Source organism: Lupinus angustifolius, chromosome LG16, assembly GCF_001865875.1.
Source record: "Lupinus angustifolius cultivar Tanjil chromosome LG16, LupAngTanjil_v1.0, whole genome shotgun sequence".
Taxonomy (NCBI): domain Eukaryota; kingdom Viridiplantae; phylum Streptophyta; class Magnoliopsida; order Fabales; family Fabaceae; genus Lupinus; species Lupinus angustifolius.
This window is the reverse complement of record NC_032024.1, coordinates 4,241,658-4,262,328: the sequence shown is the minus strand read 5'-3', so window position 1 is coordinate 4,262,328 and position 20,671 is coordinate 4,241,658. Positions and strand designations below refer to the sequence as shown.

General features: G+C 32.4%; 3 protein-coding genes and 2 non-coding genes across 5 annotated transcripts; 1 reads left to right on the top strand and 4 right to left on the bottom strand.

Annotated features, from left to right (window-relative positions):
* On the bottom strand, positions 1,326-2,814 carry LOC109330353 (F-box/kelch-repeat protein At3g23880-like). The gene is made up of 2 exons (XM_019564521.1): positions 1,475-2,814; positions 1,326-1,420 (listed from the first exon to the last, which is right to left on the bottom strand). The coding sequence occupies exon 1, from the start codon at positions 2,579-2,581 to the stop codon at positions 1,478-1,480; it is 1,104 nt and encodes a 367-aa protein (XP_019420066.1). The 5' UTR covers positions 2,582-2,814; the 3' UTR covers positions 1,326-1,420; positions 1,475-1,477.
* On the top strand, positions 4,315-4,386 carry TRNAP-UGG. Its single transcript has one exon. It is a non-coding gene; the product is annotated as a tRNA-Pro (tRNA).
* Positions 5,741-9,162, bottom strand: LOC109330285. The gene is made up of 3 exons (XM_019564427.1): positions 8,249-9,162; positions 6,508-8,083; positions 5,741-6,373 (listed from the first exon to the last, which is right to left on the bottom strand). The coding sequence occupies exons 1-3, from the start codon at positions 8,749-8,751 to the stop codon at positions 5,948-5,950; spliced, it is 2,505 nt and encodes an 834-aa protein (XP_019419972.1). The 5' UTR covers positions 8,752-9,162; the 3' UTR covers positions 5,741-5,947.
* On the bottom strand, positions 12,233-12,304 carry TRNAH-GUG. Its single transcript has one exon. It is a non-coding gene; the product is annotated as a tRNA-His (tRNA).
* Positions 14,261-15,853, bottom strand: LOC109330393 (40S ribosomal protein S15a-1). Its single transcript, XM_019564583.1, has 4 exons — positions 15,762-15,853; positions 15,223-15,360; positions 14,953-15,113; positions 14,261-14,523 (listed from the first exon to the last, which is right to left on the bottom strand). The coding sequence occupies exons 2-4, from the start codon at positions 15,353-15,355 to the stop codon at positions 14,425-14,427; spliced, it is 393 nt and encodes a 130-aa protein (XP_019420128.1). The 5' UTR covers positions 15,356-15,360; positions 15,762-15,853; the 3' UTR covers positions 14,261-14,424.

Genomic DNA, 20,671 nt, shown 5'->3' with positions numbered 1-20,671 from the left:
GCTGTGTGGGTGAGAAGGGCATTTGGGGAAAGTTGGGCCGTAGGTAGGGATGAGGGGGTATGAAAAATGGGGAAACGGGGGTGTGTGTATAGTTGGGAAACTGGTTGGGGGAGTGTTGTTGAGGTGGGGGAATCGGAATATTAGGATTGGGGTTGGCCTGATTTGGTGTTAAATTTGGGGGTATGGAAATAGTTGGGTGCGTGTGGGAAATGTTTGAAGATCCAGGTTGATTTGGGGTTAGTTGAGGGGGTTCAGGGGAAACTGTGTTCATACCTGCCAGTTTTTCTGTGATAGAACGAAGAGCTTCAGCAATGGTCTCATGCCTGGAGTCTTGTTGCTCCTGGTTTTCTTTGAGTTTGTCTGCGAAGAGTTGTAAGAGATTGTCATCAAGATCTTTGTTTGTAGTTTTAGGAGGCATGATATCAGGAATGAAAGCACCAAGTTGTTAGGATCTTACTAACTAATTACTATAGCTGGAGAAATTAAAGACAGACACAGAAAATTTAAATAGAAAATATCTTCATTCATAGCCTCCAAGCATTAACAATGCAGAATTTAAATACAGAAGCTTGAATCATTTAGGGTTACTAAAGAGACTGGGCTTAAACAAGAGCCCATTCTGGAAACTTAAAGACAAACATTAAGATAAATCAATATTTCACCACAAAGTCAGAAAGCCAATTGGGTCTTTGTTTGATACGTGTGGGCCTTTGGACCATGATAGGTTGTGGGCTCATATCAAAGTCCATACCCAGTTCCAAACATTAAATCCAAAGCAATCGAAATATCATCTAACTAATCTTCTAGTGAAAGACTGAATCAATCTCTCGAAAGTTTGCACCAGGGGTTTCAGCTTCCAACTCAGCATGTTTAGCAACCATTCCATTGCTTCTGCAGAATTTCTTTCTTTACATAATCTAGTTATAATGTGATTGTTAATGCTGGGACCTGGTTTCAAATGCCTATCATGCATATCTTTCCACAATCTTATGGCCTCATGGGTGTCTCCAACTTTACAAAGTCCTTTTATCAGAGGAGTAATAGAGAATAGTGATGGCTCAAAACCCTGTGCCGGAAGGTTGTCGAATAATTTTTTTGCCTCAGCTAACTTTCCATTTTCACAAAGGCCTTTAATGAGGAAGTTGAAACACTTGCATAATGATGAGCTGCATTAAGAGACACTTTCATCCCTTTGTAATAAGTTTGCATAGGCCATAATGTAATGCTGAAGATTTGAAACAAACATTATGAAATTTGCGACCCAGTGAACAGACATTTTAAGAAATCTACACTGAAACAGCTAACAAAATGAGTTTATACACAAGTAACTAAAACCACCACATGCTTTTCATTAATTAGCAACGATCCAGGAACTCGATGGTAACTAAAACATAATATCCATAACATAAGTGCAAACATATATGGCACAGTCTGTAGTACAAGTGAAATTACAAAGCATAACATCTACACTCTAATATTAAGAACAAGGTGATATCAAACTCTCGACGTAGATCTCTGGTATAGCCCAACCACTGATGTCTTGAATCTCAGGAACCCTGAAAGTTCCATTTCTGGAATTGTAAACAACTAACGTGGACTGGAACTCCAACAACACTTCATCATTCTCAGAAATACAAAGTGCCTTAGTATATGGAAGAGAGTCAGTATTCTCCATGTAAGGAACGCGATACAATTTAGTCCAAGACTCTTTATTTCCATAATCCTTCATAAGCCAAACATCGGAAAATGTGTCACCGTGAGCAAGAACACACAAACAGTCCCTTAATGACCCCAAAGTCAAGGTAACCACAGCTACTTCTCCATAATCAGGTTGCAATAGCTCTTCATACGACTCTTTCCCTAAATCAAGAGAAACAATAACCCATGAAGAATTAAAAGCATCAGAGCCAGATGCCAACCAATTAATCGCGCCACACACGAATTTCCCAGACGAATCAAACGGAACACCAGAAGGAAACTCCTGAATCCTTCTCCAGTAATCTGTACCCAATGTATGAACTTTAACTTCAGTTCTATAAGCAATTGCACCACCACTACCACATTCATAGCAAAAAACTCCTACAACCTTGTAAGTATCACTTAAACAATCATAACCAAACCCATATATGGTGTAACTACCCTCTTGCTTTGGATTATCCAAAGATGGCAACTTTTTGAATTTTCGAATAGAAGGGTTCCATAAAAGCGCCCAATTTTGATCAATAGCAAAACAAATCATGCCATCACATGATCCTACCATAACATCGAAACGGTTTCGATTGTTCAAAGGGTAATTGAGGTTCATGGGAATAGAAGTCAAACTTTTAAACAGTGATTGAAGAGAATAAGATCTGATAAGAAATTCACGAGAAGGGTTCATGAAGCTTAATATGAGATTTGTCGTAGTAACAGTTGAAAGGTGCTTCTTTGCGAATTTGGGATCAGAAATTAGGGTTTTCCATGGTTTACACACGCAATTGAATTGCATGAGAAACTTCACGGGGATCCTAGAGAGGATTTCGGTGATTAGTTCAAAGGGGAGAGTGGGTATCGGCGCGTGAGGGGACTCGCCGTGAGGCATGGTGGTTGGTGGGGTGATGAGGGAGGTGAAGCTAGGGTTTGGGTATAGGTGGTGAATCGGTTCAAGTTGGTGTTGGTGGTTGTTGTTTAATCGGTGGTGGTTGTTGAGACGGTTGTTAATATAATCGCCGTCGCTAATTGGCGGCAGGAGTGTGGAGGCAGAAGAATAATAACATTAAATGGAAAGCTTTGTGAAGTGTGGATGTCTAGATGATGACATGTAATTTTCCAAGCTGTTCAATGTTGACTGTTGACTTCTAAGTTTTTATGGTCGTCCATATTTTTAATATTTATAATCATTTTGTATGGTAAAAATCTCTATTGTTATTGTTAGTGTATATATATTTTTTCATTTTTGTATGGTTGATACATTATGACAAAAAATATATATGTTAATAATATATGAATTTTATATATTGTTATTATATTATTTATTATTAATGTTTAATCATTATTGATATTACACTCATATGATTTATGTATGTTATTTATTTTTTAAAGAGTAAATGACAAAATATTAAACTCATTTCTTATTGAGACATAGATTTATCCATTTTTTGTTGTTTTATATGACTATTTTGGAAAATTGATTTTGAGAATTTTATATGACCATTTTCATGCATTAGGTTATTTGGTTATGTTTTTTAATGTTATACTATGAAATATAAGTGTAAAGATTTATGCAAAAAAAGAATATCATCTACAATTCATTTGTGGATAATATAAAATTCTTATATTATTTTTCTATATATTTTTCAAATAAACTATTAATTGAGAATGAGTTGTGAATAATCCTAAAAATATCTTTATAAAAATATACCTTAGAAGCAAAGGTCATGAAGACAAGAGCAAGTACTTCTCATCTTGTGTTAAGCTTATTTTTATTAAAAAAGTGTTATTATTCCTACTTTTATTTGATTTAAATAATATTGGTAGCACCATAAATAGAAGAGCACAAAGGTAGAAAAGATGAGAGACACAATGAAAAACGAGATTGTAATGCAAGAGGATAGCAACAAGTGGGTTTTACGAGGATTGAAACTCAGTTGAAAGAGTAAATACAATAATGATTTCATCGTTGGGAAGCTAAAAGTGGATTGATTCAACTTCATTACTTGTAATAATGTTAAAAAAATGTTGTTTGTCACTAAAACCCAAAGCTCATAGAAAGCAAACCCAAAGGTCTCATATTAGCTTTAATAAGTTTAAAAAGTTAAAGTATTCGATCTGATTAGTTGATTCTGTATAGAATAATAATTTGTATCTATAAATATATAGTTCTATATAAATGTAAAATTTTATATAATTAATAATCATGTATAATTATATTGAAATAATATGTTTTCATTTTTTTTGGACCATAATAAAACAAAATATTAGAGCAATGTTTCATTTTTTCTTATTTTTAAGTGACCGTCTCATTTACTTCCCGGTTAAAACGATTTTAAGTATTTACTTCCCTGTTGGACTTCGTCTCGGTTCACGTGGTCAATCGTTGTTTATCAAGGCCCACCTGGATAAAAGTTTTTATCTTTCATGTTAGTAGCCACATTACTTTTTTATTTGTAAATATTAACCTTAAGAACCACTAAAGTCAAAGAAGATAAGGTATAACAATTTTCTGTATAGTAATGATAGATAAAAATCGACTAACATCAATGATGATTAACTCTAGGGAAGTGAAAAGATGAATTTAGTCATCATTAAAATAATTATTCAGCTATATAAACATGTGGGCATTTGGTCTAGTGGTATGATTCTCGCTTTGGGTGCGAGAGGTCCCGAGTTCGATTCTCGGAATGCCCCATATTTTTAAATTTTAAACTAAGCTCTATTAATCATTTAAAAGGAAATGGGTCAAACAAAGTTACCAAAAACACAGTGGAAAAATGGGTAAAGCTGGAAACTTGAAACTGGGTTCAACCAGGAATGAACCATGTCTGACAAAGTGTGTGACTTATAAAATAGGGAGGGGTTGATGGCCCAAGACTAATGTGTCTCTTGGCTTTTCTATAACTGATTTGAAGGTGTGCTTTGGGGTAGCCAAAACAATGTACGCGTTGTTTGTAATTGGTCAGAAAAATGATTAATTATGAAAATTTTAATGTAAATACACATTGGGGTGGATGAAATTTGTTTTTGGTTTTAAATATTTTATCCAATCTTTTGCATATTTTTATCATAAAAATGATAACATATTGCCAAGCCATCTATAAGAAAGGACAATGGTCAATGATATTTGCCAATGTCAATGAGTTAATAGCTTTATTCATTTCATAATAGAACTTTTATGTTGCCAGTCTTTCATTGTTTGTATAGATCTTTGATCTTCTTCACTTGTGACTTATGACATTTTGAGTGTGCAAAACAAAAAAATTGGAAGCATATTTTTGTTGTTGGATTTTCATCTTTTATAATTTTCTTATTTTCTTAAATATGTAGGTGCTCTTAAGTCTGAGATTGAATTGTTCCATTACAGATTAAGGGTACTATTCTTTTGGTACATAAAGTCAACTATAGATATATTTTTTTTATAATAAGGATACATAACAATAGCATGCAAAGATCATGCAACAATTTCCAATTTGTTTTTGGTATAAACTGTGTGATTTTGTACTGTGGAATAGGTTCCAGCTGATGAAGGTAAAGCCAAGGCAATAGCTTTTGAGGTGATTGAAGGACTCGTGATTAAAGGACTCGTGATTAAACATGTACTGTCAGGGTAAAGATTTATACACGGCAGGTAAATCATCCACTATTTACTTGTATTACTTTTTTCGTAGATTCAATGATAATAAACCTGAATGATGTACCGACGATGTATAAAACTGATACACTCGTGCATACATTTTTTTCCTTATGAATTGTGCTTTGGAAGTTCTACTCAATTTATCCACATTGTGAATGATTCAAGAGAATAAGAAATACAAACTAAAATTATACCTCAGCTGATTGTAGTTAAACAGTAATTATTTCTAGCATTGAGATATTGATTCTCCTACATTAATCTCACTAGGTTGTTAAAACCCTTGTTTATATATGGCTCTGGACTAAATATAGATATTATAGCTTACAATATAGCCTTTAAAAGTAACATTCCAAGTTCATTGATTTTTTTATTTGAATTTTGAAGCAGGAAGTAATATGCTTAACATAACAATAGAGAAAAATATGAATAGTGTGTATTCAACTATAATGTTGAATCTGAAAAAATATATTAATGAATAAATTATTGAGTAAAGCTAGCTTTCCCTCCCAAGAAAACATGGTTGCCTTCATGGAAAGTCTTCTACTTTACACACATATATAATGGTAGCTCTTGATCAACTTGGATAACTTATTTTGAACTATAGGCTCTTTGATTATTTTACAAATCTTCCAGCAATTTCAATGCATTCTCAACTAGTGTGTGAATTGATAGAATGTGTTTGTTTAGTCCAACAGTACCAGAGAAAACATTGAAGCTTTCTAGCTCTGATGTGGTATCTAAGACACCCTCTAGCACCTCTTCCATTCCTAGATCCTTGAAGGTATGTATGTTTTCTGATTTGTTTTTCATCATCCAAATCGAGAACTCGATAGTGAACCTCCTTATCCTGGGGACCTTTGTTGATGGATATTGGTGTTTCTTGAGAATCTGGATTAGTTTATTTGCCAGTTCAACCTCGGTGATTCCAGCTTCTTCAAATACTTTGCTTGATTCATAAGAAGTCATGAATGTGAAAACATTTGCAGCTAGTCCAACCATCACTTCTTGTAGCTTGTTTTCTTCTGACATGATTGCCTGAAGTACCTGCAGGATTGAATAGTTAAAAGCTGATCAAGATCTTCTTGTCAAACACTTTCTCGTCCGTGTAATTTTTGATCGATAGAAACATAATATAAAGTTCACATTTCCAAAATCATAATGCTTAGAGTAACACTTACCGTAGGTGCTGCGGCTTTAACCTCCTCTAGTTGGTTGAGGCATTCTGGCCCACTGTAGATGCATAAGTTTCTCAGAATTCTAGCAGCGTTCACGCGAAGCAATGGAACTTTCAACGCTGCTACTAGCCTTTCCAGCATTTTCAACCTCAGAATTCTATGACAATTCATATTGCTTTCTAATGCAAGCATTGCTAGGGCCTCACCAGCAACAGTGGTTAAATCTCTCTGATCTATTGGTATGTTCTGCTTAAAATATATGTTGAACAATTCTTTAAGTACCCCACCTGTACCACCAATCCTTTCGGTTGCATCGTTTTCCAATGCCAGACTGGTTAAAATTTCTATGCACAGTTTCTGTAGCAAGGGGTGTTTTTCACCATGCCTTAAAATGTCTCTGATATTACTGATTGTGAAAACTATCTCCGAAATCTCCCTTCTAAGTTGTTTGCCTGTAGTGCCTGTTGTGCTAACCAGCATTTTCACCAGCTGCAAAGATCTCTTCAATGTCAGAATTTGAGATGGAGTAACATTTTCATTCTTCAGCAACCTTTCCTCGGCGTGTGTGAAGTCAATGATCTTCGGGAGGAGGCCTCTTGTATTTCCAATCTTTCCACAGTTATCATGATCATGGGCAAGTTTTTTCAGAATGAGGAGTCCTAAATGGTTAAATGTCCAAAAACTATAATTTGGATGATCAAACATGACCTTCTTTTCTCCAATTTCATCAGCTGCGGGTATGGAGTTCCTGTTAGTTTGAAGAAGAGATGATATTGATTCCATACTTCCCGGTATTCCAGCTATGCGGAGCGAGTTCTGCTTCTTTCCGGCTAGTTTCGATAAAATCTCTGCAGCTGAAAGCCTAAGCTCTTCCTCCTTGTAATCTGTCCAATTCAACATCTCAACTAGCCTCTCTATCATAAATATTGAAATTCCAATCTTTTGAAGGGTATCATCAGAAAATCTCTGGCTGACGGCGAATTGGCGAAGAATTCTTGCTCCAATGACCTGCTCATCAGTTGAGTTTGAAGCCAAGAGATCCATAGCAAAACTGTCCATGTCCATTTTCAAACCATCAAATATGCTTTCATTGACACACTTTGAATATGCATCATAGAAGAACCTTCTAGTAGACACAATTCCAAATGGCCCTAGCTCGCACTCCTTGTTAACCTCTTCGAGTAGTTTGCAATAGCTGATTTTACATTCCCAGTAAATCTTTTCTAATAAGAACAACAAAGCTTCTGCCAGTGCCAAGGCATAGAAGATACTCAAAGCCGATTTGCGATTCCTCTTGTCAGTGTCACCCTTTGCGATCTCTCCGTAGTTATGCTTGATAAGTTTTGTTAATGAGAGTACCACACAAGCTGTTGCAGACAGAAGCTGAAGCCAATAGAAAATCTTACTAATGTTCCTTGAAATGAAAAACCATTTAGCATATGGTACTAGTGGAACATCCGTGCTAATCCACGTGCGAGTTGGTGTCCTTGTACTTGTGCTTGTGGCATCCCTAAACTGAGGGGCTACTAAAGTATCATCCACTGTCTTTCTCATGTTTTTTTTTACTGCGGAAATTGGTCTGCAACAGGAATGGGTCCAGAAAATATAAGGAGGGGCCAGATATTTTAATATATATTTTTTCGGAAGAAACAAAACTACAAGTATATCACTAATTATACAAAGTAGATTGAGGAGGAAGGGGCGAGCGTAGCATGCGCTCGCCCCTCCCGAAATCCATCGCTACCTGAAAAGGCTCTTGATACTTTCAAGAAGTGAGTTTGAGCTAGACCTCAGCATACGAAAACTATTGATTCCAGCATCGGTAATAGACCATGTAGCTTGGTGCTGCCATTCAAGCTCATGACTCCTGCTGAAAATTCTTGTCCCCTCAATCAAAAGTATGATGGTGATGAACCAGAAATCAGAGTTGTCTAAGGTAATGGCAAAACCGCCTAGAAGGACAACGGTTGCCCAAATGAAACCAAGAGTTCCTAACCCTGTTGCTGTTTTTTCAAGCACTGCAAGCCTCAAAGCAAAGATTGTCAGCTTCTTTTCTGGTGCTCTATCCTCTGTAGTCATTGATGGAGAGACATGATTATCATCACCACTGTCTCTCTTCTCAATACCGCTAACTCCACGCGGCTCAAACATCGTGTTACATGTGCTGCTGGTCTCACTTAGCCTCTTTAGTTCACAAACTTGTACATGAATGCTTCCCTCTCCTGCCACACAAAGCTTATGATCCATGATCAGATAATTCTAAGTCTTAACTATATGCCCAAACATGAAAGCAAATTTTTGTTTCTTTGTATAATTCCAACACAAAGATGTTAGTGTTTGGAAAAGATGAATTTCGATAATATGGTATGGTTTTAACAAGATGTAGGTTAACAATTTGGTATGGTTTATGGTTTTTGTGACACATCTCTTATATAAAATGCAAAGTCCAATGATATGCTACAAAGGTTAGTGTTAGGAAAAAGCATTAAGGCTTAGAGGGCACGTTTGTTATGTGGCATGTAGTAGAAAGAGTAACGCCAAACTCAACTTTGGAAGAAGTTGGTTATGCTTTGTTAGCAATACTAGTTACTTGTGGAAGGGGTTAACTTTCTTATCTCTCTATTATTATTTTAAGCTCTTTTTCTAGGAAGTTTCTTTGCTGAGTCAAGGTAGTTTACAACGAAATATGCATGTTAAAATTCAGTAACTTTTACAAAAGAATGCAAATCTTCTTTATCTTATTAATGGATATATTTATGACTAAAGTGGATATATTTAAGATTGTGATATCCTCTACTGGTGGTACTGGTTATTTCTATTGTACAACTTTTCTTCACAAACTATACTCAAATAAATAAAATAAGAGTGAGGATGTTTAAATTTACTCTTCATCTTAGCCATCAATTTTATAGATATCTAATAGTTTAAAAATAGGCACTTGAACTTGAAATAGTCTTATGTTACCAAGAGGAAATGATCAATGTTGCTGTCTGGTAGAACATCTTTTATTTAAACCATTCATAACATAAAATTTATACAAGGATTCCTGCGTTGACTCCATACATATGTTCCCTACAACAACTGCATTATACTTTATGATCAATGTGGCGCCATTGAAGACTCAGATACTAGCCTGGAGATGTATACTTAATATACTTTTCTGTAAATTAAACTTGGTATAGAGGGGTGTGAATGTCATTGGAGAAGACTTAGGGTGCATCTGGTGTAAGACATTGGACGAGTCAATGAATCATATGCTTTCTCCTATCGTTTTTCTTATATGGTGTGGTAACGACTCTATAAATAGTTGGACTTCGATTTGGTGTTACCATCAACTAGAAATCAACATCTATTACAATGTTCACTATGAGTAAAAGGCAAAAGTTTATGCAATGTTTTGATGGTGATATGGATGACACGAATTCGGATAAGCAGGAATGCAACAATTTTTTACAACAACGACATAAGGAGGGAGTCAAAGTGGATATCATCAAACTCAAATCATGAAGATGGATCAAGGAAATACAAACATGTAACCTTGTCTTGGTTCGAATGAAATATCAATATAATTCTTTGTTTACAATGTTATTGTAGGTGAAATTTGTTCTTATGAGATTCCGATTTAAAAAAACTATAGTAATAGGGGTCAGTTCTATAATTGTACTTTACTTATTCTACTTCTACTCACTTGTACTTGAGGCATTTTTAAGTCAATTTGTTAATACATTATTACTTATAAAAAATTTAAAAAACATTATCAATTTTCATGTCACAGTTGTTTAGTCTTGTGTCCTTTTCCTTTGATACTACTTTTACAATATTTTTTAAAAATTGAATAAAAATAATTATTTTTATGATTTGTACATTTTAGTTTAAAGTGTCTTATAATAACAAACCATGCATGGAAAGGATAATTCTTTGAATAAAATAAAATAGAGATAATTCAACAAGCTCCGATTCACTGTGAGCAATCACTATGGTATTAGTAAATTGGATTCCATCCGGTTAAAAAAAAAGTATTACACTACTCATATAAGAGTTTTATATATTGTCAGTTTATTTTTTATTAAGAAATAATTAGGATCTTTGATTTATTACCACAACTTTGGGTACCTTAACCAAACGATGCTTGCCTTAAATTTTTGCTTGTTGAATAATTTGTATTTAATTTAAGCGTACACGTCAAGCAGAATTGTGTTGCTTACAAGCTTAAGCTAATAGACTTAATCTTCTTTTGGGATGATGGGATTGGTTATCATGATGAGGGGCTTCAAAGGCCAAGTTCATGTTTCTCATATAAATTATGTTTTTTAGATTATAAATTGAAAAAATAAATCAACCCCTAAATTTGAACATGTTTTATATGTTTTTTTTATAAACTAAACTTGTTACCCAAATAAATTTAATTTATAAAAAAACTTGTAAACAAAAAAATCTCACTAAACATGCAAACATTGAAGAGAATTAAGTACTTATGTAATAGGTGCAATGTCATTGGGATTTGTGGATCTTTAATCCTTTACTAATAAGAAGATAACAACAATGCACCAAATAAAAAATACAATGACCAAATTAATCATATGGTTGATGGGAATGAAAATTACAGCACTTAGACTGCAGAGTGAGTAACCAAAATCAAATTAGTGACCATGATCTGTATTTTATAGTAATTCACAAAACTTAGAATAATTCATTGGTTATGCATATAGTTTCTAATCAATGTATATCTATATATACTGAAATATAAAGTTGTTGTATCTCTTGGTATTCAACTTTTTTTTGTTTTTATGCTGAAAAATAAAAGTAATACTGTCAACAAAATTTTCTATCATTAAAATTCATCTATTGAGGATCCACACCCACTTCAGAAAAAAACTCACTTTAGAGGAGCTTTTTGCAAATATACTAAAAATGATGAGTTCTATTCTGCAATGAAGCTATTGGTCTCTGCCTAAAGGTCTTTCATGTTCTCTGTTAGTGACATATTAGAGTGCAACTAAATCATCAATTGAGCCATGTAAACCCCCTTCACACTTTACATTGATGATGAAATTTGCAACATTTTAGAAAATGTTAGAAAGAAACTTCTCTAACTTGAGTCTCTTTATGTTCTTCAAACTGGCAACTCACAAATTTTCTGTTCAGATGATCAATAAATATTAGGCCTAGAGGCCTTGGCTGCACTACATTAGAACCTTCAATCCCATCATCCTCTGCCCTTATTTTTACAACTTGGGTTTCTTCTAGGATAGCTCGACGTCGCAAACTAAGCCGAAAAAGTTTGCAGTCAGCACCATTAAGGAGTAAAATCAGTCACAAGAATCATATACCTTAGCAACAAGTTTTATGCAAGAACAAAAGTAAACATACAACAGCGAGCAATGTAGGAAAAAATGCTAACTAAATATGAAGATCATAACCTGTGTGTATATACTTCGAGCCTCGAAGAAATTGATAGAGGAAAAACAGGTAATGTTCTCGAGTAAGATCATCATTAGCTTTGATGAACTGATGAAAATCCGATTCCATGGAAAATATGCTTGATCTCCACTACATCTCGATGGTGTAAAAGTCTAAGAAGCTTGATTTCGCGAAGAATGCGAGTGGCATCAGAAATATGTTCAAATATAAACTAGTTGGGGTCGGCTGCATCTATCGACAACTTTGCTTGACATGCATGTGTTGCCACCACGAATGGTAAAGCAAGAAAAACTAAAATTATAAAATGTGTGGCTGCTGGGATTCGAGCCCAGGTCTCCACGGCCACAACGTGGAATTCTTACCACTAAACTACAGCCACAACTTGGAATTGTTACCACTAAAATTCATCCACTTTTCTATTAATCCGGAAAGGTACAAAATCTATATATAATTCTCCAAATGCAGAACTACACACAGACGCCATTCACTCCTCTCAATATCCACCCAATCTCTCAGGAGTGTCTCCTTTGAGTTCCTATTTCATTGAATAACCTTCAATTTTGTTTTGATCTTATGATTCAAATTACCACATCAATATGAATGTAATATACTAACAAACGTTAGTCTAGTGGTGTAAGGCCCATTGGACCCCAAATTGACCAAAATGTGAAAGATTCGATTTCTGTGAACAACACTTATTGGAAGGGACAATCACACACTCCAAAATTGATTAATCATTTCATCCATAGGATGAAGATATAACTTTGGTTAAACTAAAAAAAATAAGAATGCAATATCCACATAGGAATGTAATACACACTCTTGAGCCACATATTATAATATGGATTGAGTAACTTTACCTTTCTTCTCTTATCAGCCATCACCTTAGAAACTGAGCATAAAAAACCCTTGAATGATTTAAGCCAGTAGATTCTTCCAACAAACACTTCCTCTCAACTCAAATGTAGATAACCTAAACTCCCAATTCAAGTTCAAAAACTCAGAAAAAGAGACAACTCCACTTGACACAATAACTGCCAAATCAAAAGGGTGATCAAAATGCAAATAGAACACCAAATACCCAACAAGAGAAAAGAAAGTAAAAGCGAAAACTTTCAATTCAAACTTGAACAGAACTCAATTACAAAACAGACCCAGTAAAGTTTTGCAGCTAGTATAGAAACTACTACAGAAAAAAAAAACAGGAACAGTTACTAGAATACTACCTTATTATAATCGAAAAAAGTAGAAACAGGAACCAAAAAGTCAACAATTTGGTTGAAGACTCGCAATGTTACAGATTAGGCTGGAGTATGAATCCTTGTTAGGTGTTTAGCTATGAATCAGATGAAAAAACTCATCTTGGGTAATATTAAGTGACAAAAATCACAAATGCAGCTAAAGAAATTAATAAATAGATGCATAAAAAAAAGAGAAAGTGTTTTGGATTTTAGAGCATAATGAAATTTTGAAAATTGGGAAATGAAGAACGAAGAATGGAAAGGATAATTGGGAGTAAAAAGCATGAAGAGACAGTAGCAGAATCAGAGGCAGCGTCTAATTGTAGTGGAAGAAGGTTATGGTGTTGCCGAGTTCATACAGAGACAGGGAGAGAAACATAAAGGGAGAAAAATGAAAAATTAATAATAATAATAATGAATATAAAAAATGATTGTGAGTTCTAAACATCACAACTAAGAAATGTTTTCTTTTTTTGTATATATATGACTTAAGCTTCGGTAATATAATAAATTAATCACTTTTAGTATAGGTAATTATCTCTCCAAACATGTTTCACAACTAGGAATCAAATCTTTAAATTTTTAGTCCATAACTCTTGTTATTGTATGAAATGAAACTCATATTTCCTAAATATTATTACAAATTGAGAGTGATTTTACATTCTCACCGAGAGATGGGAAAGTAGATATAAGATTCACTTGAAAAGATATGCATGATTTGGACTGCCTGAAAATATATGCATGATTTGGACTGCCTGAAAATATATCCGAAAAGCCAAAGATGTAGTAGTTGTAATTACAATTTGCTGCTAAGCAGAATAATTGAAAAGAGTTAAGAAAAAATTTATTGAGTTAGAATAACTATTTTATAAATCATTTTTGTTGCATGAGCATTGGGCTGTTAATAAGGATTAATGTATAACCCTGTTCCAATTTCCAATGTTAAATCATCCACAGGGTCTGGTAAGCTATTTATCAAGTATAAATTTTCATCTCAGGCTAATTTGTCCCATTCACATCAAAGCCTAATCGTTAAAAACATTTCAGCAAAATGAACTTTGGTGTAAACAAAATAATGATAAAGAAAACACATTAAACCAAAAAGACAATTGTATTTAGCAAACAAAATAATGCACCTCAGAAAAACAACTGCTATGTCATACTTAAATATTAATAATCCGGGACTAACACATTGTCCATTGTAACCATTGAGTCTCAAAAACTGAAATCAGTGCAACCTTAAATGTCAAAGGAAGAACTAGTAGAAGAAGCCCAGAACTTTTCCTCCAACATTCTTTCTCCTTGCTTCTTCATGGTCCATGATGCCAGCAGAGGTTGTTAACACAATGTACCCAAACTGCACCATTTATGTAGCAATGTAAAATAAGAGGCAACAACATAAACTTGTAATGCAAACATATGCCAAACTCTCATCACAGTAAATATAATTCGAGAAATAAATTGAGAAGATTGTAAAAATATTAGAGGCATAACAAGTTTTAGGGTTTTCAATTATTTAGGAGCCTTCCATGCTTGTGGTTTTCATAAACTCGACTTTCTGACTTAAATAATTATGCCACTAAAATTTTCAAGTTCTTAATATTGAGTAGAAAATTGAACAAAAACTAAGTTCCTTAGACTTTGATATTATAACAAATAGAGTGGAGATAATGCAAATCAACAATATTATCTTTTAACTAGTTTATGGTCTTACATAACAGGGCCAAATGACACAAAATCACTTTCAAGCTATAGAAAATGGATTAAAAATGGCTTTGAAGCTGACCTGTCTTGAAGGGAGAAGTCTAGCGGTCCAGCCTTCAATCTCCTTGACACCGACATCAAAACGGGGACTAATAACACCACATTTGTTAAGTCTTCCATTCAATTCAACCACAATTTTTCCAGACCTGTGGTCATCAACATACTCGAACTCTCCAATGTACCCTAAAAAGAACAAGATGTACCGAAATCAAGCAAATAACCAAACAGTTAGAATGCCAAAACAACATCAATCAAATTGAGGCACATTCAATAAGATAAAAAAGAGAAATACCATGCTTCTGCATAACCAAAAGGAACTTTATAATCACTTTTGATGAAGGCCTTATCATCACTTGACGCTTGCCACGCTTCTCAGCATTGTACATGCTCTTGAGAGCATCATTCAAGACACTAACCCTCACCATTGTCACTGTTACAATTTCATAAAAATAAATAACATCAACATAAACCAATGTTATATAGATCAAGATCCAAGCAAAAAATAACAAAAAAATTAGCTTTCAGTTTCAAAAACCTGCAACAAACACATCATACAAATCTCTAACATGCTAGCTCCTGAACCAACTCAACACAATGAATAAAAAACTACTATTTCAGTGAAAGATTAAATTTTTTGAACTGGGTTTTCTCCAAATAGCTACCACAACATAAGTAAAGGGGTGAAACATGAATCTAAATTCCAAAATTTTGTATTGGTCAATAATTGTATCATAGATTGTAACACGGGAAATAAAATAAAAGAAAACAAATGAAACCCATAACAAAATTTCATCAAGAATGAAGACACGATCATAGTAAAGAAGATCTTACAAAGTAGAATACAGAAGCTTCAGAAATGGCGCGGCTATGGTAGAATGAAAAAGAAAGTAGGAGAGTGATATAAAACGTGTTCATGCTTTTAGGGTTTTAAGAAGATTGGGCCTTTTATGGGCTTTTCTTAGCCCAATTGTGCCCACTCTGTTTTTAAAAATTGTCAAATACTGACCAAAAAGTATAGAAAATAAGTTGAGTCATAACAAATAAAAATTTATACGTATAATTTTATAAGATTTCCTCCACAATTTAGGATGAGTTTATATCTATTCACAAATCGCTAATGATTTTATGCATTTGAAACTTTTAATTGTTTTAGTATTTCATTCGATTTGATTAAAGGTTAAATAATAGTGTAATATTTATACATTGTTAATTTAAAGATTTATACACATCAATTACTATATCATTTATCGTTCATTTGGTATACTTTTTTTAAAGAATGATGATTAAATGTCTTATACAGTATCAATGCATACATTTTTCTTTCTAAAAATAATAATTATGTTGGTTTAAGTGGTGGAGATTTTAATCACTTAAACATGAGATCTTGAATTTGATTTACGAATTCATGTATATAATATATATTAGTAATACTATTGCAAGTGGTCTTTACTTAAGCATCTAACCATATTCAATAAAGCAATATCTCATATATCGATAGTGTGATAACTAAAAAATAAAAATTATGTTATTAAGAACTCCAAACCTTGATATATTTTAAGCATGGGACATCTATAACTACACCGCCATCAATGAAACCTAATAGAATCTAACATGTATATGAACTCAAGGGAACATTAGAAAAAATCTTTGTAATATATAAATTTTTGCATGTATTGAAAGAATAGTTGACAATATTTTCCTCATTTTTGCATTCACTATGACTTTGGTTGTCAACATGTTTATCTTTTCATAATATTCCAAAGAAAAAGAGGATGGATTGAAGCAGTGGATGTTGTTACATTCTCATATTGTTTTGGAGTTTGGACGATGGATCATATTTTTTGTCCAATTCATGCATGACATGCAAAAATATTGATTTTTTTTGGAGGAAAATGATTACTAGCTAAATGCATTGCAACTTTTTTGAGAGAAAAAAATGTACACACAGTATTATATGAGTTTTATACACTATCATTACATAAAAAAGAATACAAATAAGTGGAAGATAATATATTGACCGTGTATAAATTTTTACACCAACAATGCATAAATATTACATTTTTTTTTGTTCTCTATCAACTAGATTTTGTACAGGTTCATATCTTAGCCAATCCCTACATAAAGCTGTTAAGGTTGAAACTTAGTTTACATGTGAGGCCCTCTCTTGTCCCTTGATTGCATGAAGTCACATACATTTGTTGTTGTCTGTCTATTGGTGTGACTCCCCAAAGCTGGTATTATACAAGGTTCATGATGAGTATGATATATAGTAGATGATGAATTTAGCATGTATGATAAATCTCTAGAATTATGTAACTATGTTTTTCCATAAAGCATATGTGATGTCAAGCCTTCAAGATATAAGCAAGGAAAAAACTTTGTATTCAAGCATGATGAGCACTTCTAATCATGATTGTTCTGTTACTGCTTTTAACTATTGTTGAAATGTCAAATGGAGCATCAAAATTTATGAATTATGTTGCTTTCAAAACATGTTTAGCATAATACACATGTAAGTGACCCCTAGCTGGAAGCCTGGGACCTTTAATATGATCACTTGTTGAAATATTTTAAAACTATTGTTTAACATACTAAGGTTTTTTTAATACTTGCCATGATGGCCAAGTTATTTTAATCTTCAATGTTGTCCTTTCATGTGAAGCCAGGAATGTACACTTCTCTCTTTCCCTTTCATTATCATTGAGGAAGTCATCATTGAGGGTACAACATGTGTGTCCTAGTGCTGTTGGTCAATGAAATTGAGAAGTTTTTATGTCATGGATATTCTTTAATGTTTTTTATAATACGAGGAGTATTACTTACTTTATGAGTAAGTAACTAATATTTTTTGAGCTATGTTGCTACCTTTCCGATAAATGTTACTCGTAGGAATCGAATTTTTTATTGTTTGATATTTTGAAATCTAGTGAGGCTTATATCACTAAATCCGTATTATTTATAATGTGTTAGACCAATAAAAGATTGATGAGAGGCGCAAGAGTGGGATAATATCCTTGACTTTTAAGTTAAGTCATCTATTGTTAAGATTTTTGTTTAAAGTTAAGTCTTAGTAGACGGGAAGTTGATAAAAAATTAGTTTTTTTTAAGAATTTTAGAGATATGAATTTAAGTTGACAAAGAAATTATATATTAAATGCTTAAAGATTATTTATAGGAGGGGATCACTAGTAGTGGTCTAGAACCTCCATAGTCCTTACTCCGTATATTTTGTACTTTTCATGTGAATGTTTTAAAATTAACAAATATCTTAATATTGTTTAAAGAATAGAATAAAGAATTTTATATTTAAAATTAATACTTTAACATATCAAGAAAAGTTAGATTTTACTTGATGCATTTGCGTGAACCATCATTACATCAAAATTCTTATTTTACCATGGTACTTTAATAGTGTTTTTTAGCGCAACGTTGTTAAATATAATACAGAAGATAATTAATAGTACTCTTTTAAACAAACGTGGTTAAATTTGATTGGTGAATATAGCTTTAACAGTATTTTCTTCAATAAGTATTGTTGCATGTTTGTCTAAGATATTCAACCACACTTTTTCAAGGAAGCGTTGTTGATTTGAATCTATTCAATAGCGTTTGTTTAAATAAGTGTTGTTAAAAATGATATATCAATAATGCTCATTGTAATATGCGTAGTTAAAAGTCACACATTTAACATTTTTGCTTTAATTATTACTTAATATGTATTTATGAAATTATTTAATTTTATTTTGAAAGATATAACTCGAGAAAATATTACACGAAATTAATCCAAATTGTTAACAGATACTCATGTTAGTTTGTCCTATATAACACAACTTGATTATACATATACTAAAAATGCAACTGTTTATTACTTCAAAAAAATATTCTAAATCATCATCCAATATTATTAAAATAGAATATTAAGGCATGTGATTTGACAAAACAAAACACATATTTGGTAAGTAAATTATGTTATTTGTCATTTCATAATCAAAAGTTGAACATAATATGACAACTAAATAATTTTTGAAGAATTTTGATATTTAACAACATTTTTTAAGCAAGCGTCGTTGATTTAAATCTATTTAACAGTGTTTGCTAAAATAAATGTTGTTAAATATGACATATCAATAGCACTCATTATTTGTTTTAAAAGTAATATATTCAAAAATTGTTTGTTTTAGTGAGCACTAATCTTTGCATATTGAAAAACAAAACCTCACATACAATAATATACTTATTATTTAGTATTTTATTTCTCTTACTCTTCTTCTCCTCTTAGTTTTTCGCTTCAAACAATTTATTAGCTTTTGATTTCTACTTTCGAGTACAAGGTGAATTATTATCTTATTTTACCTTATTTATTTTTCTTTGATTCACTCTTGTTGCTTGCATTTACATTAACCTTAATGACTTATTTTATAATATAGGAAATGTTAAGGTTGAAGCTAGGTGGAGTTGTTGGTGATTTACCAAACTTATAATATGTGTATGTATTTCTTATATTTGGCTATTATTTTTTCATCTATATTTTCTATGTAAATTTTAATTTGATTCTTATTATATTGAATCTAAATTATGTCTTTACATCTTCTTATTTCTCCAGTTAAGGGAAAAGAAATACATATATTTGTCATTTACATCTTCATCACCTTTGTCCCTTTCATTAATGCATTTAATCTTCTCGGTTAATGGATTTGAACTTAAGGAGATCAGTTCAAGCAATGATTTATGAATTAAGTTTTCAGAATGATAATGATTATATTGTCAAATCTCTAGTAAATGCAATGGAATTAGGCATGTTTGTTACATGTTTGATATAATGTCTGAGAGAGATTTTGCCTTATTTAAAATTAGACATTTAACATCGCTAACTTCAGTAAGTGCGATTAAATGTTTATTTTCTACAATGTTTCAAAAGCATTGTTAAATATAATCTTATATTCTACTACGCTCACGTAAACAACGATCAATAAACACCGTTGAATGACAATTTTAAGCATTATTATTTTGGTATTATGGCGCGGTGTGTGACACTTTTTTATCCTTGTTACAAGCCCTTTGCCTTTTATTTATAGGTTTCTGCTCCATTTATAGATTTGAGTCTTCCAGCTAATGATGATATGATATTAGAATTTTGGAAGCATGTCTAATTAATGCTGTCTAGTGGATTGTATTATTGAACTTTACTAGATTACTTTATTCTCAAATTTATATACCTTTTAACTTTGCCTTAACTCATGTGAGATTGTCAAATTCCAACTAATGACGTTAGTTTTAGAAGCAATAAATTTTGATTATTAAGAGTGCATGATGGTAAGATTTAGAATGAAAATGGAAAAAGTTATTTTGATATTTCAATTTTTAACATTATTCTTTTTTTTTTGTGATATTTTATTTGATATTTCAATTTTTAACATTATTCTTTTTTTTTATATTTTATAAATTTAATATACATCTAATAATTTATTTTTCAATTATCCCCTTGTTTATTACTTATCTTTTTCATCTTTTTAAATTGCATGGATGTGACAGTGATAAATATATATGACAACAAGGATACTCTGTTCCAAGAAAATTATATCCTCATATACCAAGTAAATCAAGTTTAATAAAATAATGTACAAATAATAATTTTTGATATTATAATTTTTAGTTTCAATTAAATAAAAAAATTGATTGGATGAGGACATCATGTAAGATAGGAATGATGTCCTCATCAGGGACACGGAAAATAATAATTA